Genomic DNA, 18,247 nt, shown 5'->3' with positions numbered 1-18,247 from the left:
CGCCACGACGCTCGCCACGAGGCTCCCCGCGACGCTCGCCACGACGCTCGCCACTACGCTCGCCACGAGGCTCTCCGCGACGCTCTCCGCGACGCTCGCCACGACGCTCGCCACGAGGCTCCCCGCGACGCTCGCCACGACGATGGCCACGCGATGCGTCGCGCCGCTCGCCGCGTGATGCGTCGCGCCGCTCGCCGCGCCAGTCGCCGCGTGATGCGTCGCGCCGCTCGCCGCGTGATGCGTCGCGCCGCTCGCCGCGTGATGCGTCGCGCCGCTCGCCGCGCCAGTCGCCGCGTGATGCGTCGCGGCGCTCGCCGCGCCAGTCGCCGCGTGATTACGCCTACTGGTCTACGCCCCCTCTGTACAATGTCGGTGCAGACTCTGAGACGCCGGACATAATATTAATATTTCAGATTGTCACATGACTGTGGCTTCACCCCTCGCGGTCGAGGCGTAGGTTGTGGTGATGGTGCGGAGTTGGTGTAGAGCGCAGGCCTTTACAAACCCATACGATGAATACAAATCCCTCCTCCACTTTGTTCATCATGAATTTTATATTACACGAAGACAGAATATAGGGCGCCCTCAAATTAGTCGCTATTTAGACTGCAGCCGCGCTGCTGTCTAAATTCCATATAAATTGTAACGCGCGGCTGCGGCGCTGCAGTCGCGCATCTTTTAAATTACAAAATTTATACGGATTTTGCTTCCGCGCGACAATTAGCGACTAATTTGGAGGCGCCCATAGTGATTTGTGACCCTGACTACTATGTCCCGGGTTCGATTCCCAGTCGGGGCTGATTAAAGACAGATTTTTGTATTGGGGTTCAACTACTAGTTTGGATGGACGTCTGTGAGATGTCCCCACATATTATTATTAAAACATGTGAGTTACAGTTATACTTAGTTTTCCTTTTTACCCTTTCTTTCATTTACTGACTGAATTATATCAATTGTATTGACATGGGAGTAGCCAGTTAATACCTATGGGACTAATGGCCCGTCCACAACACTATGTTGCGACGTCCCTAATACCTTTCAGTGAAAGGAGACCCGTGCCCCGGCAGTGGGTCATGGGCTGTGATGATGATTATTTAACTAACACTTTACCTGAAGTCCTATCGTTTTTTTTAATAGATACTCACCTAAATATAAATTATCGGCATACATAATGATCATATTTTTGTAAGCAACCATATATTATCATACAATAGGTACTAAAATAAAACTTGGCTATGTTATAGATCATTTATTTTACCACCACTTCGGAAAGGCTTAACAGAAGAAGAAGTGGCAAGAAACTTCCTTTAGCATCTTTTCAAATTAATTACTTAAATTAAACATTTATTTAAGGGTCCAAATAAACACAGGTTCTTGTTATTTCAACAGAAAATCAATGCTTAAACTAAACTAAGTTACATTATTATAAAAAATATGTAATCGATTTTCTGTTGAATGGATTCAATGATGATGTTCTTTAAGTTATCTGTTGATGTCTTGATATTCCAAATATCTTTCTTCACTAGACTGAAACAAATAAGAGAAATAGAATGAAAAAGTATCCAAAAATAGTATAAAAATAGACATTAAGTAAGTATAACATTTAAAATACTGGCCTGAAAAAATTAGTATTGTATCCATGCATACAGTGATTACAGTGAGTTTGGAGTGAAGGTGCTGAAACAAGGTAAAGATTGTATTGATATATATTATTGGTAATAAAGTTAATTAGTAAAAAAAGTCATAAAATAAATAATACTGCCCTGAAACCTTTGTTCCCATCGAGTCACACATCAAACCTGTCACACTGTATACAGTTGGGAATTCTTCATGAAAAGTGTGCCATCTAGTCACAGTGTTACTCGATGGGAGTGTTACTCGTTGGGAATGATTTATTTCTGAATTCCAAACCAGCCGCTGTAACTGGATGGGAACATAAACTAGAAAATTCCCAACTGTTCTCCCGTTACTCGTTAAGATTTGTTCAGTGATGATGCCTAACCAGTGATAGGTACTGTGACTTATACAGTGTGTTGTTTTTCGGACCCGACAAACTTTAAGGGTGGATTCTACGAGTAATTTCATCGAGAAAAAACCCCCATATGCGGGGTCAAATCTCAATATTCTAGAAATGGCGGCCATTTTAAAGGTGCTTTGAACTTTTTTTATGTAACTTTTAAGCAGTTGTGAATATTTTTAATGAATAGAGATGACTTTTTGCGGATAATAGCATTTCATTTCATGTCCGTAAAGCGTTTAAATCTCGAGATTATTTTCTAAACGAAGAAGAAAATCTAATTTAAGTTACTTAGACCCTTACATATGGGGGTTTTTTCTCGATGATATTACTCGTAGAAACCCTTAAAGTTTGTCGGGTCCGAAAAACAACACACTGTATAGGTACCTAAGTATTTATTATTACGATTTTTTTTATTTTAGTTTCTTGAAAAAGTATGAAAATAGAAAAAAATATTCCAAACAATCAAATAAGTTTTATTAAACTAGTTAACAATAAAATTATTAAATCAAAACCGAATTGTAAAATCCAATCATTTTTTTTCTATGAATTATAAATAGATACTGGGTGGGTAGTACAGCAGTAGCCATAAAATAATAGAGAAAATGAAAACTTTCATTTCATAAATTTTGCGTGGAGACTTTATGGCAGTTTGATATTTATCGACTCATATCTGCTCTGCTTCACCATGAAGAAATAATTAGGTACTTCCGAAGTACCTACCTCAGATTAATGATGATCTGGCGCTTACACCGCGGGCGCGCCTCGGACATAGACGGAAGATGCAGATGATCTCAAAATAATGGCGAAAATTATGGGGACCAACACCGATCTAGTACTTGCGTTACTTATTTATTTTATTCGGAAAACTTAAACTAGTTAAAACTTAATATTAATAATTTGCATAACAGCCATGTAGTAGTTATAATTATCGCATATGGTGGAATTCAGATCCATTGGACTCTTGTATTGGTTCAAGACTTGATGAGGTTTCACTAGCGCCATCTACCTTAATCTCTTATTCCCTCCATCCAAAGGTTGTCTGGCAGAGATCGCTTTTAGTGATAAGACCGCCTTTTGTACCCTAATTAGGCTCATCATCTTTAGCCTATAGCAGTCCACTGCTGGACGTAGGCCTCTCCCAAAGCACGCCACTGGATATGATGTTTAGCTTTCCGCATCCAAATTAAGTTACAACTTGTACATTTTATTATTCTTTTGGGGTGTACAAATAAAGTGTATTCTATTCTATAATCGGTTTTTGTCTATGGTGGAAAATTCATCATTGAAAATCCCAAAAAGTTACTGTGACTTGTTGGGAATTTTTATTTTCATAATCCCAACTAGTTACAGTGTTACAGTTGTATGTGACACGTTGGGAATGAAGGAAAAGGGTGTTGCAACGAGTAACAGAGTGTGGACTGATGGGAATTTTGAACATAAAATTCCCAACGAGTAACAGTGTGACTGGTTGAGGTGTGACTGGCTGGGAACAAAGGCCCTGAAATTATCTAATGTCTTGATGTCCCAAGTATATGTATTCACTCTTCACTGGACTGAAACAAATAAGATAAATAGAATAGACACATGCTGACTAGGGTATGTAATTCTGGACTGACGTCAGAAATGCAGCAGCCGACCCTGGAGCCTCGAGGACCTGCTCAGTCAGCCCTGTACGACGACACGGCCTGCAACACCTGGCGCGGCATCTAGTCCTTGGAACGAGGAGTGGTGCTTGAAGGGAAGATAATTTTACTAAATATCTCAGCCTCATCAGCTACTGGAAAAGATTAGATGAAGGCTGTGACACTGGCGGATAACTAAGTATGCAGTTTTTCAAAACATGATGCAGGTCACTATATTCATATTCTAGATTGACAAGTAACACACAGTCTAATTTTGTATTCTAACTAACTCGGCGGTTAACGAGTTCCTGTGCAGTCCTACTAGGAAGGAAAGTTATTTTATAGTTAAGCCTTTGCACCGATTTTGTGGGCTACTATCATTCTGTATCATCATGTGTGAATATTATGAGCTCTGGCAGCATTCCTTGGTTGATGACATCAATTAATAAAGATTGATTAACACAACAATAACAATTATAATAGTTGATAAATGAAACCCGGCTAACATGTCTTAACTGGGTAAGTAAATGATCAGTCATGCCACCAGGATAAGTAAAATGTTCAGTACTTCATATGAATAACATGGGTTCCGCTCATCTCGCATAATCTTTATTGACCAAAACTCATTTCGCATAACTCGTATGGTCTAAACTTTTTTGGCCGAACCATCACTTTGCCAAGACTTATGTGGCATAAGGCTCGTTTCGTCTAAAACTCTTTAGGCACAATCTTTAAACACCTAAGTTTCGTTTGCTCAAATTTATGTTCGTCTATACCTATGTATAATCTTGTTTCTCCTAATGTTATCTTAATAAATAATATATTAAGTATGTAGTAAATGTACAAATTGTGGTATTTTTCTCCTACATCCCGAAAATCACGATGTTGTATGATCAAAAAATCGAAAGTTAACGACCAATATAATTATTACAAACCCCATGAGATTGAAACCTAAAAATAGGTGCGACGACGAGCAAAGCGAGGAGGAGCGTGTTAGGTGCACATGTTCATCAAAACCAAAGCGGAGCGCAGCGAAGCGGAGCGGAGCGTTTTCCAAACAGCGGAAACAATACAAGGCACCAGTTTGCGCTATGTAGGGAGACGCTCTGTCAAAGTTAAAGCCAAACGAATATGATTATTACTTTGTATAAACCTAATAAACCTATGCCATAGCATTATTAGGCTATTCAAGATTTGGCCATACCATTATTAGGCTAAACAATGTTATGCGAAATAACTTTTTACTAAACGAGATTTATGCCATACGATTTTCGGCGTAACGAGACTTTGACCAAACGTTACTATGCAATACGAGATTAGGCAAATAAATCTTATGCCAAAAAAGGTAGAACCCCTTTAGGTATGTTCGTCAACACTAAGGGCAGGTCTCGGCCAAAACCTTAAGGCTTCGCCTTGTTGCAACTTCAAAGGTACGTAGGTAGGTACCTACCTACTTACATTGTTGTAGGTTCGATTTTGAAACCATTAAGTCAACCTAGATAAAACAAAATAACATAGCTCGATTAAATAAAGATGGTACGTAAAGATGTTAGTTGTACCTGATCAGACCTGATGCAACGACAGCCAACATGGAAAGTTGGACGAGCCACCTCGAGCCTGACTTATCAATCAGAACTACTGACAGTTCACCAACAGCAGATAGCTTGCGGCTATCTATAGGTAAACTTAGGTAGTTAGCTATTCCCAAGAAAAAGTCCTTGGACATCGATATGACAGCGGAACGGCGAATAACTGTGACATTCTTTAAAACAAAAAGGCTTGTTGTTGTCCAGCTAAGGAAGGTTACCTACTTCAGCGACCTGGTATTGCATTCTGAAAGAACTGCGAAGAGTTAATATTAAGACTACTAATAATATAATAATTAGAAAGTTTTATTTAGAAAGTTTTCAGCAAACTCTAATAAATCAAGCAGCTACCACGTCACCGCTGCCCGGTTATAACTCTGTACTAGCTTAGTTCCATAAAACAGTTGAGGATTAGTCAAAATGGAATTGTGAAAACGGCACGTCTGCATCTTAACCAGTCAGTCTAAGTAGTTTCAGCAGATACAGTGTTGAAAAATAGTTATGAAACGTTTGCGCCAGAATCGAATTAAAAATGCATTTTCATTAGAGAAGCCGTCTAGGCATGGTACTTTCACACTTTGGATTGTGTTCCAAATGATGACCTTCGAAATTCATAGAAATTTAATGACGACTGCCATTGTTTATTATCTAGCCCCGTACATTGAGTAGGGCTGCGGCTACACGTGATGTGATACTCAGTACACAGTAGGTTTATGCATGTTTCCAGAATAGTGGAAGTTATAATTTTACCAAAAGGTAGTCGTCTCGTGCAAGAGCACCGTTACTCGATTTATTCGATACACAACTAGTAGACAGCTGCTGCGTAGGAGGTTCACGCATTTTTCAACAAAGAGCTCGGATACACACTCACAATCCACTGGGACATAAGGAAGACAGCTAATATGGTACCACTCAGAAACCGCGATGACACTCCGATCATGATCACCCGACAGTAGGATCATAATAAATTCGGTAACTTGTGAAGCGGTATGGTATAGCAACAGCGACTTTCACGAAATCAGGAATTAGCTCAGTGCTTTTAGGTTGAACACTCGCCGGTGGGATTCACTTTGCTCACAGCCAAGAAAAGAAAAGACTCAAAGCTGGAATCTGCCGATGTGTCATGACACTTAAGATAGTGTCTGGGGGGTCACTTTATACGACGAAAAACGAACTTTCAGTGCACTGCGGCGCGAGCCGCTCTATCTGTTTGTATGTATTAAACGTGCCGATCGCACGACAGCTCTCGTTCGTTCGTTTCTCATCAGTATAGAGTAACGCTCCTGTACTTACCGTGCGTCACCATTCCCATGAGCAGTCCAATGATCTTTAGGCAGTTTAGAACAAAAGCTGCATTAGACAGTTTCTTCAGCAGAGACATCGAAATAAAAAATTGATTGCACAACTATCCACAGGAGCAGTCTACAGGTCACTTTGGGCAGTTCAGAAGAAAGCTGCTTTAATAGAATACCCTACCTCAGCGGAGGCATCAAATTGAAGTGCTATAACACTTTTAGAAGCGGTGCACGTTACCCGATTTGTCGTCATCCATGCCGATGCGGCTACGGCGACTGCAGGTGGTTACTCAGGCTTCGTTGGTGTGCCCTTGTATGGCTAACATGACCAACCTTGGCAGTAAACGTTCGTCTGCATATGCCAAAATCACTGATGAATAGCGCACGTTACTCGATACCTTCTAAATAAGTCACTCATAATGATGGCTGATGATGATGATGACCGTGCTAGCAATAGTGCAGGCGGTTCCGCTGAGCATAAAATCTCTTCCCAGACAGGGGGCGTTTGGATCTGGCAACCAGAACAGGAGTGCCAGGTGTGCGCAGAGATGCAGGTGGGACAACACAGCCGCCAGGGCAGGAGTACATGGCTGGGTCTAGGCAGCAATGCAGGTAGCACAAACCGGTGGCCAGGGCCAGGACCGGGTGTACGCTGCGATGCAGGTGGCACGAGACGGCGGCCAGCGCAGGAGCACAGGGCCGGGTGTATACTGCGATGCAGGTGGCACGAACCGGTGGCCAGGGCAGGAGCGCAGGGCCGGGTGTACGCTGCGATGCAGGTGGCACGAGACGGCGGCCAGCGCCGGAGCACAGGGCCGGGTGTATACTGCGATGCAGGTGGCACGAACCGGTGGCCAGGGCAGGAGCGCAGGGCCGGGTGTACGCTGCGATGCAGGTGGCACGAGACGGCGGCCAGCGCCGGAGCACAGGGCCGGGTGTATACTGCGATGCAGGTGGCACGAACCGGTGGCCAGGGCAGGAGCGCAGGGCCGGGTGTACGCTGCGATGCAGGTGCCACGAGACGGCGGCCAGCGCAGGAGCACAGGGCCGGGTGCAGGTTACACGAAACTTCAATTTCACCGAATCGGCCTGCCTACCCTCAGCGGGTAGGTACCGGCGGATCACATTACTCGCCGCACATGCCACAATGTCCCAACATACTGAAACTCGGAGCCACGTGCTTCCTGTAAAAAAATCCTATGACGGTCCTGGAAAGCTCTTGTTTGTAAAGCCTTACATAAGCTGTAATCAAGTGCATTATTGTATTAGCAAAGTTTTTATCAACTGTTTTCTAAAAATATTAGAAATTGAGGGTAGAAAAATATATTTTTGTAATTTTTTCCTGTATAAAATTAACATATGCTTTACTTAAAGCGGTCATTAATGTAAGTATCTAGCTCAAGCGCCACTAGTAGGACCGGAATATGTGATCAATCATCACCACGACTATTGAATCGGACCCTACTGCGTGGAATAAAAACCCCAAGCGCCGGAGCATTATGACCGTGTCCGTGACCGTGACCGCAGTGGCTGAGCTTTTAAAAGCAGTAAATAATAGCATTTTACTCACGGCTTATCAACTCAAACCTTCGTTGCGAAATCCTCAGCAATGGCTGCGTGCGCAGCAGCCGGCAGGCCCCGCGCCGCCTGGTCCGCATCACGCTACAGCTCCCGGCAGCGAGGACTCCGCAAATTCAATATTATATTTTTCCCCGTCGGAGCGAAGCCGACGAGAACTGTGGCTACATTGAGCCATTTTGCCGAAGTGTTCACTTCAAAAATCAAAAACCAACTGAGGCGCGCGGGCGACTCACTCTATTTATATAGGCACCCGCACCTTGCAAATTAAAGGTGGAGAGAAAAATGGACTTTATTTAACTGTCACTGTGACCCTTATGATGCCGAACACGGAGAAAGTCGAAACGCCATATCTCACAATGTTTAACTAGGTTTCAGATAGGCTCAGACTACATAATATAGGTACATTACCTATAACCCTAATAAAAAAAAACTGGTTCAGCCCTTCCTTTAAACTTATAACACCCCTCTATTTCCTTCAGGAGTTCAAAAGCTGTGTTAAATACATATTTTTTATGAGTTTTTTTTAATACTAGACGACCGTATGGCGTAGTAGTTATTGACCCTGACTACTGAGCCGAAGTTCCCGGATTCGATTCCCGGCTGGACCAGATCTTTGTTTAAACACAGATATTTGTTCTCGGGTCTTGGATGTGCCCGTAAAATGGCAATAGGCCCGCCCCCTATTACATTAGGATTTAAACAACACTGGCGAAAAGTGGGTGCAGCAATGCACCTCTGCCTACCCCGCAAGGGAGTACATTAGTACAAGGCGTGAGAGTGTATGTATGTGTGTATATTATGTAGATAAAGTCGCACTTAACCGCTTTTTTTGCAAAGCTTGTTAAATACCTTCATAGATTTAAAAAAATATGTACATTTTAGTTCTTCAATTTTTAAAAGTACTTATACTTTTGAACACCCTTTAGTGTACAGACTACCACATCTTAAAATATATATTATAAAAAATTACGGTTTTTGGTTTCAAATAATACAAATTGAGAACTTAATTTTCAACACCCTGTATATTGTGTAGCTTACCTAGCATACACAACCGTTAAAATAAAATAAAGTTAAATTATTACCCCTCAGAATATAAACAGGCTCGCGCTTTGGCATACTGTATTGACCGTATAGTTCTTATTCGGAGAATCTAATAAGTGTCATTATGTGTAATGTTTACCTTTATCTATGCATCTGTAACTCTATAGTAAAAAATGTAAACAAATCGAAAAGGCGAAATGTTTTCTAAGAATTTTCGGCTTTTCTTCATCTAAAATGTTTAGAAAATTAACTTTTCATAGCAAATGCATATGTATTATAATATTTGCAGTCATCATTTGTTGATTTAATCAGTTTTTGTGAAATATTTGATTAAAAATAAAATGGCGTGGGTATCGCTCCTAACAGGCCGCCACCAGGGCGACCATAGGGCGACGACTGAAGAAATCTGAAATCTGTCACGGCGTCATCATTTTTAAACCGGAATTTATTAGTTTTTTGCAAAAAAAGTTGACTTCTGGTCCATTAAATCCAACTCTTTAGAAAGAAAGAAAGATACATTTATTTGACACACTGAGACAGAATAATAAGACAAAAAAAAATAAAAAGAAACAACAACAAAATAAAAAGAAAACTTAATATAGAACAAACAAAACAAATAAAGGTTACTGTCCAGAGTGTCAAAACGGCACCAGCTCAGCATATGCTATGGACAGTGAGGCCACAGCGCTGGTTTTCAGCTGGCCCTTGTGTTGACCTCAGTCACGAACGCGAAGTTGGTATATATGTTACTGTAAAAGGCCGAACAACGGTAAATCCTAGGATTTACCAGTAAATCTTAGGATTTACCAACATGAGTTGGTAAATGTAAGGATTTGTGAAAATGGGTCATTTTTTTCGGGCTTTTACCATCAGAATTTGGTAAATGCTAGGTTTTACGACTGACACCTAGTAAAAGTTGGTTTTGGGAATAAAACAAAGATTAATTATTACCTATTCATTTATTTCAACCCAATAACCACTTGTCGAAAAGAAATTGGAGGTCAAGGTCATTCATCAACTTTTGGGCGATGTAATGCACTGGATTATGGTATTTATGTGTATAGTAATAGATGCGAATTATCATTGAATGCTGGATTATTGGAAAATAACTTTATTTTCACTCATTCACTGAACGATATTCTATTCTATTCTATTTGTTGTTATTCTATATATTGTTGACGTCGAGTAAATTAGATTGCAATAATAAATATTTCTTAAGTTCGGTTAGTTATAAGTTATCATCATCATCACGACTCATTACGTCCCTCCATCTAGTCCACCACGCTGGCCTAGTGCGGGTTGGTGGACCCCAACACAAGCAAACTTGTGCTGAGCGAGTTGTCGGGTAAGTGGGCAACCTGACTGTCAGACGTTTTCAAGCCGCCCGAAGGCCTCTGACTAGGCTTAACGACTGCTGCCGAAGCAGCAACCGGGACCCACGGCTTAATGTGCCGTCCGAAGCACGAAAGCATCCAGAAAAGAACCACTTGAAATCGGTCACCCATCCAATGGCTGACAATGCTAGTTGTTGCTAAACCTCAGTGATCAGATACGATCACTGAAGCCCGCTAGACTACGGACGCTTTGTTCGACTACGGAGGTTATAAGTTATAACCTGGCTTTTTCAACATTTACCGTGCCTTAATGTAAATCCTAAGATTTACCAAGTGAATAGTGGTAAAAGTGCGAATCGCAAAATCTTTCGGGCTTTTACCATTAAGTGTTGGTAAATCTTAGGTTTTACGCGTAAATCTTAGGATTTACCGTTGTTCGGGCTTTTACAGTAACATATATATATTAATTATGATGAGTTGTGTTATGTGATAAGATATTAATAATTACATAGGTTATAATTGTGGAAAGAAATAAATAAATAGTGGGTGAGACAGTGTTTGTGTAAGGTAGGTAACTAGGTAGGTATATAGATAAAATGTAATATGTACAATCTGTATTAAGTAATAAATATAAATATTAGAAAGGGTAGAATGAGTAGAAATACAAAACATAAACTAAAAGTAAATAAAAGTGCACAATAGTAGTAGGTACTATTAGCCGGTTTACAATGCCAGCCGATCATGGTACCGCCTACTTACTTATAAGCATTGGCGGGTAGCCATTATGAAACGGCACCCACAGCCACAGCCTGCAGCGTGAAAATATTTTTCAGTATCCGGGCGTGACCCGTTCAGTGTGCCCGCGTCATCCCGCCAGCCGTGCGTAGATAACGGGACGAGGCGGCGCCCGCGCACCCACGCCCGGATACCTACCATATGAAGTACCCCACGAACAGCTAGCAACAATCATTATGCTCCAGTGTATAAGTACCTAAAGTGATACATAATGTTGGCGCAGGTATCTACTCAATGAGAACTAGGTTGGAGATCCGTTTTACAAGAAATATATTGACTTTATCAAAGTTTCAAATCAAAGAAATTATTTGTTATGTTGATCGAATGGCTTGCAGTCTCAGAATGGCGGCGCGTAGTCTGCGGCTGCGCCTGCGAGGGTGCGGGGCGCGGGGGGGCGCCGTCACTCGTCTAGTGATGGGGCGCACACGTAGTGTTGTGCTTCAACAAGCTGGGCCCCTTGGAGCTGGAGTATCCTGGTCCAACGTCATGGGTAGAGGGCAGAGCCGGTTGTAAGCCCGTCTCAAGGTCCCCGAAGTGGAGAGGACGTCTGCCACGCGGTTGATGCCGTCGGTGCCAGGGTAGACGGCTGTGATGCGACCGAGCAGCCATCTGTTGGGTGGGAGCCGGTCATCTTTGATGAGGACCATCTGCCCAAGCTGTAGTTGACCTCGATTGGTGTGCCACTTGCTGCGAATCTGTAATGCTGAAATATACTCCTTATAATAGCGATTCCAGAAGTGTGCTTTCAATGCTTGGACTCGTTTGTATCGAGAGAGTGTGTTGATTGGAGCGTTGTCGACCTGAGGTGCAGGTAGCATTGTGAGCGTTCTTCCAATCAGAAAATGTGCAGGAGTGAGAGCTACTAGATCAGATGGATCAGATGAAATAGGGGTTATGGGTCTGGAATTAAGAATTGCCTCTATTTGAACCAAGACAGTGTACATTTCTTCATAATCTAGGTGAGTCATTGATAAAACTCGTTTTAGGTGATGTTTGACTGACTTCACTGACGCTTCTGCTAACCCATTGAAGTGCGGACTGTATGGTGGAGAGAATTTGAATTCAATTTGAATCTTAGCTGCTTCATTAATTATGTTATTGGAATTTTGTTTCAAAAATTTAGGTAATTCATTAAAGGTACCAATAAAACATTTAGCATTATCGGATGTTATGGAGGCTGGCTTGCCCCTGCGGCAAATTAGACGATTAAGCATGGCCATGTAGCCCTGGGAAGTTAAGTCGGTGACGAGCTCTATGTGCACAGCTCGTACTGCCATACATACAAAAATGGCTATGTATGCTTTTTTCAGCTGACTGCCACGACCCTTTTTGTTCGCTATCAGGATTGGTCCCGCATAATCGACTGCTGTGTTTGCGAATGGATAGTCAGCTTGTAGCCTCTGCTTTGGGAGGTTACCCATGATGGGTTGGTAAGTTTTACCTGAAAATCTAAGACAAGTTATGCAAGTATGAGTTACTTTTCTAGTTAAATTACGCCCATTGATAATCCAAAACTTATGGCGTAATGTTGCCAATAATAGTTGTGGCCCTGGATGTAAAAGTATTTTGTGATAGTGTTGGGCTAAAAGTTTAGTGATGTGATGTGATGTGATGCATGTAGTAAGATGGGGTGTTTTGTGTCGTAGGCGTAGTTCGTGTTCGACAGTCTCCCTCCAACTCTGATTATACCTGCATCATCAACAAAGGGATTAAGACTTAAAAGTTTATCTTTAGACGGCAATGGTTTTTTGTTAATTAAAATGGATTTTTGTTTACAAAACATATCACTCTGCACTATTTTACATAAAACCTGCATAGCGTCTTCAAGTTCTGATGCTGTAATTAGACCTACTATTTTGTTATTACGATTGAAACAGTTATGTTTAAAACGTTTAATTTGTACTATTACACGTTGTAATAAACAAATATTAGAAAAGTTAAGTGCTAAATTATTTTCATGAGGTTCAGTAGTAGATAAATGACACTGAAACTTAATCTCTGGCAATTCCTCACTATTTGTGTTTTGCGGTTGAGTAGGCAACTGCATATCTGCTTGGTCTAGGAAGTGCGGACCTCCCCACCACAAAAGTGATGATTTAAGTTTTGCTGCATTTAAACCCCTTGACCCTATATCGGCAGGGTTCATATCTGTGGGAACATAATTCCATGACTGAGGGTTTGAATTTTTGGTGATTTCATTTATTCTGTTGAGTACAAATAGTTTTAGTTTTAGCTTACATGTTTTTATCCAGCTCAGCACGATAGTTGAGTCACACCAGAAGTACTGTGCGTCTATATGTAGACGTAATGATTCTATTGCCTTTTTTGCTAACTGAGTAGCCAGAAGAGAACCACACAGCTCAAGTCTGGGCATAGTAATTTTTTGTTTTAGAGGAGAAACTTTACTTTTTGCCAACAGTAAGTGGACACTTACGTTGCCATTGTTAGACAGTGAGCGTACATATACGCAAGCTGAATATGCTTTTATAGAAGCATCACTAAATGTATGTAATTCTACCTTGACGTAGAAATCACATAAAACTCGACGAGGAATTTGAATTTCGGTTACTTCCGGTAAATGTTTTACAAATGTGTTCCACTGTGACTCAACCTCGGCTGGTAACTGACTGTTCCAGTCAACATTTTTCGCCCATAAATTCTGTAGGAGAATTTTGGCCTGTAACATACAAGGATTAATTAATCCTAATGGGTCAAATACTTGTGCTATAGTTGATAAAATTATGCGTTTATTTATTTTGTGTTTTTGTTTGATGTTGGTTATTGAAAACAGCAATAAATCTTTTGTGCAGGCCCAAAGTAAACCTAATGTTTTTGCATACTCGTCATTTTTTAGACATAATAGTTCATCATTGTTGTTTTCATTGTCTAGAGAGTTTAATACTGAGGCAGAGTTAGAACGCCATTTTCGTAACTGAAAATGAGCTCCTTGTAGTGTTTGTATGACGCCCTTACATGTTTGTATGAGGGTTTGCTCGTCATCATTACCTGAGATATAATCGTCGACGTAGAAGTCGTGTAAGATTGTTTCACCTACATTTTTGTCTGTACACTCTTGCCCTAACTGCATTAGGCATCTGGTAGCTAGATATGGCGCGGATGCTGTACCGTACGCGACCCTATTTAACTTGTATAGTTTGATTGGCTCACTGGGATCTGATCGCCAGTAAATTTGTTGTAAGCTTCGCTGTTCCTCCTTTACATAAATTTGTCGGTACATTTTTTCTATATCCGACGACACTACATACTTATGCTGACGGAATCTAATCAGTATGCTTAATAAATCATCTTGTACAGTGGGGCCTATGTACTGAATGTCATTAAATGACTTGCCTGAACTAGTTATACTCGATGCGTTAAAAACTGTTCTCAACTTTGTTGTGAGTTTATCTTCACGCAGAATGCCGTGATGTGGCATTATGTATGAAGTTTTGTCGTCTTGTGGGTTAGTGTTTTCTGACATATGACCTAAGGTCTGATATTCTTCAAGAAAATCTGTGTATTTTTGTTTAAACTCACTGTTGCGATTGAATTTGCGCTCTAATGATTTAAATTGAATTAATGCTTGTTGTGATGAGTCGCCTAAGCATTCAGGTGATTCTTTTAATGGTATTGTAACAATGAAATTGCCATCTGGGTGGCGTGTGGTTGTTTGTGTAAATATTTGTTCACACTCACTCTCACCTTTAGTTCGGGATTGTTGAGTGGTGGAAACTGATTCAAATTCAAAGAATTTATCGAGTTTTTCCTCAAGCTCAATGTTATTTAGAAAATGACAGTGGACTGTATTATAGGATTGCATTTTGTTGTGTTTAGAATAAGGAACTTGTATAGATCCTGAAACTATCCACCCTAGTGTTGTTTCAACTAAGGTTGGTTTATTTTTGCCTAGATTGATGCGGTTGTTAGATAGGACCGCCCAAAACAAATCCGCGCCTAACAGCATATGCACTTCCGCAGGAACTGAGAACGTCGGATCTGCTAGTTTGATATGCGAAGGAATATTGAGAGCCTCGCAATTTATTCTTGTAGTAGGTATCAACTGGGTGATTTGTGGAACAACGAAACAATTGACGTTTGTTGTATAACCACTATTGGTGAGTGACGATATAGTCACGTCACATCTTTGTGTTATTTTTGAAGACTGTTTATTTAGCCCTTGTACTGAAATTGAAGTTGAATAACTGGGTATTTGCAACTGTTTTTGTATTTTTTCTGTAATAAAACTAGACGTGCTGCCGTTATCTAGAAGTGCACGAATTTTGTGATTGTTACCGTGGTGATCGGTTATGTTTATGATTGCAGTTGAAAGTAGAACTTGACTGTTATGAGTAGAGGACAATGTAATGTTGTCTGACTGTACTACCATACTGTTCTGACTACTCTGTGGTATTTGTGATTGATTTTGCCCTGCTATGGACGGTAAGACAACACAGTCACTTGACCCATGGCAGGGGGACTGCGAGCTACTTGATTTTGTTTGTGTTTGTGATTGTGTAGATGCAGAATCCGTTTTATGTAACATTGTATTGTGTCGTTTTGTGCAATGCCTACATGAACTCAATCTACAACGTTGTTCGTCATGACCACTCCGTAAACAATTAGTGCAAAGGTTTAATTTATTTACCTTTTCAATGCGTGCCTCGATAGGCATTGATTTGAATTTTAGACATTGGTAAATGGAATGATTATTTTTACAAACAGGGCAATTATATTGTGTTTGTTTTTGTGTTTGGTTATGATTTACGACAAAAGTTTTTGGACGATTGTGAGAGATGTCGCTGTGTCTGCGTGTGTGTTTTTGTGATTGTGCTTCCTCCATGGTCTCTAGTAAGTCTGCGCGGTTTTTGAGAAATGAGTTGAATTCTTCTAAAGTAGGTATAGACTTTATATGATTGCGTTCTGTTTCCCAGTCACGCATTGTGTGTGAATCCAGCTTACTAGTCACCATGTGGATGATGAGAATGTCCCAGTGTTCTGTAGGTAAATTAAGTGTTTTCAAGGCTCTTAGATTTTTATTAATGCTATCTATTGTGTTACGTAACGCCTTTGAGGATTCTTGAACAACTGGTTGTATGTTAAACAAAGCTTGTATGTGATTGTTTACTAGAATTCTATCATTATTGTATCGATCACACAGCAAATCCCATGCAACATCATAGTTTTCTGCTGAAAACTCTAATGATTTTATGATTATAGAAGCACTTTCCTTTAAAGTGTTCCGCAAATAGTGAAATTTATGGATTTTTGGTATTGAAGTGTTTGTGTGTATTAGTGACTTGTATGTGTCATGGTATTCTAACCAGTCCTGATAGCGACCAGAAAATGTCGGTAAATTAATTGTAGGTAATTTAAGGTTTGGCCCACCTGAGAATGCACTAGAACCCGTTACCGACTGATTGTCCCGCGCCGCAGAAGCCGCCGTGTGCTTATCAAGCGCCTCCTGCGCGGCAGCTACTGTGCTGAAGTAGCTGGTTTCGAAGCTCTCCCGTTCTAAATGTTTGTCACCTGGAATTTCAGATAAATTTTCTATTTCAGTTTGAGTTGAATCATATTCATTGTACATTTCTTGTATTTTACTAGCTCTAATAGTTAATTCTCGAATTTGCAAGTTATTTAGCTCTTTACAAGGCAAAAGCGTGTCTAAATAAGTTTTAAATATTGTAAGCTTTGATTTAAATGATGCTCTTGACCTTTTTAATGATTTAATATCCATGTTTAATGAGTTGCGACTTAATGGAGTAGGCTAAGAAATGAAGTTAAGCTAAGATAACTGGTGCCCAAGTCTCTCAGATGATTCTGAGACTGCAATCCATTCGATCAATGTTTATAGCTGTTTTACACTTTGTTTATAAAGTAAAAATTGAGAAAATAGTGAAACAAGCTCGAAGTGTATGAAGCGATACTTAAATTTTAACAGGCAGCTACTATGGGTCAGCAGAAGAGCTCACGCAAGCAATGCAAACATCGAAGCCACCTCAGTTTGCGTAACCGGTTAGAGGCGGTTCGGCGCACGCACCACCCGCGCGACAGCGATGCTGACGGATTCACTGGAATGTATGAGATAAAAACAATATGTTAAAAAACGAGAAAAAATATGCAATTTGTTAAAAATATACACTGTGTTGGGGAAAACAGCTGTTCATTGAAACAAATATGGCCTTTGAACTGAATAAACTTGAATGGATTGACAGATGCAAATGGATTTCAATAAGTTAATGACGTGGGTACGCAAACACGTAGGTTAAAATTGGGAATAGATTCGATTATTTATGAATAATATGCGCTTTCGATTGTGTAAAAATAGACAGGTGACGGGAGAAATGGGAGATAATTAGGTTATGACACCCAAAATGGTAATTTTAACAAAATTAATTGATGATTAAAACGGGATAATTATTATTGTTACGTGATTTTTACTAGGAAAAAAAGATAGTGAATTGAATTGTGCACACAGGGGATAATTGAAATTGGAACGAACTCACAGCAATACCACACTGTAACCTCTTTTCCTGGTTTTTCGATTCTGGTCGTGGTTTCTGGTTTTTCTTGTGATTCTTGAGATTCGAGACTGGCCGTAGAATGTTGTATCTTGATTATTTTCGTGGAGTTCACGGCGAATAGCAGATTGGTGCCGCGTGGATCTTCTACCTTGCCCTTGAACGACCTCGCCGATACGTGCCTCGGGATTCCGATTTTCGTCTCGCCTGGTCTTCAGATCTTCCAAAAAGCCCGTATCCGGCTCGAAAACTTGCTGGCGCAGGTATCTACTCAATGAGAACTAGGTTGGAGATCCGTTTTACAAGAAATATATTGACTTTATCAAAGTTTCAAATCAAAGAAATTATTTGTTATGTTGATCGAATGGCTTGCAGTCTCAGAAATCTCAGAATGGCGGCGCGTAGTCTGCGGCTGCGCCTGCGAGGGTGCGGGGCGCGGGGGGGCGCCGTCACTC

The 18,247-nt window shown here is 40.8% G+C and overlaps 1 protein-coding gene across 1 annotated transcript; it reads right to left on the bottom strand.

Moving 5' to 3' along the window:
- Window positions 1–11,481: 11,481 nt before the first annotated feature.
- LOC125490669 lies at window positions 11,482–18,112 on the bottom strand. The gene is made up of 2 exons (XM_048630590.1): window positions 16,660–18,112; window positions 11,482–11,977 (listed from the first exon to the last, which is right to left on the bottom strand). Exons 1-2 carry the CDS (start codon window positions 17,006–17,008, stop codon window positions 11,715–11,717), a joined length of 612 nt encoding a protein of 203 aa, XP_048486547.1. The 5' UTR covers window positions 17,009–18,112; the 3' UTR covers window positions 11,482–11,714.
- Between the last annotated feature and the right edge of the window lie 135 nt (window positions 18,113–18,247).

The sequence above is a fragment of the Plutella xylostella genome, chromosome 26, assembly GCF_932276165.1.
Source record: "Plutella xylostella chromosome 26, ilPluXylo3.1, whole genome shotgun sequence".
Taxonomy (NCBI): Eukaryota; Metazoa; Arthropoda; class Insecta; order Lepidoptera; family Plutellidae; genus Plutella; species Plutella xylostella.
This window is presented reverse-complemented; position numbering and strand designations above follow the sequence as displayed.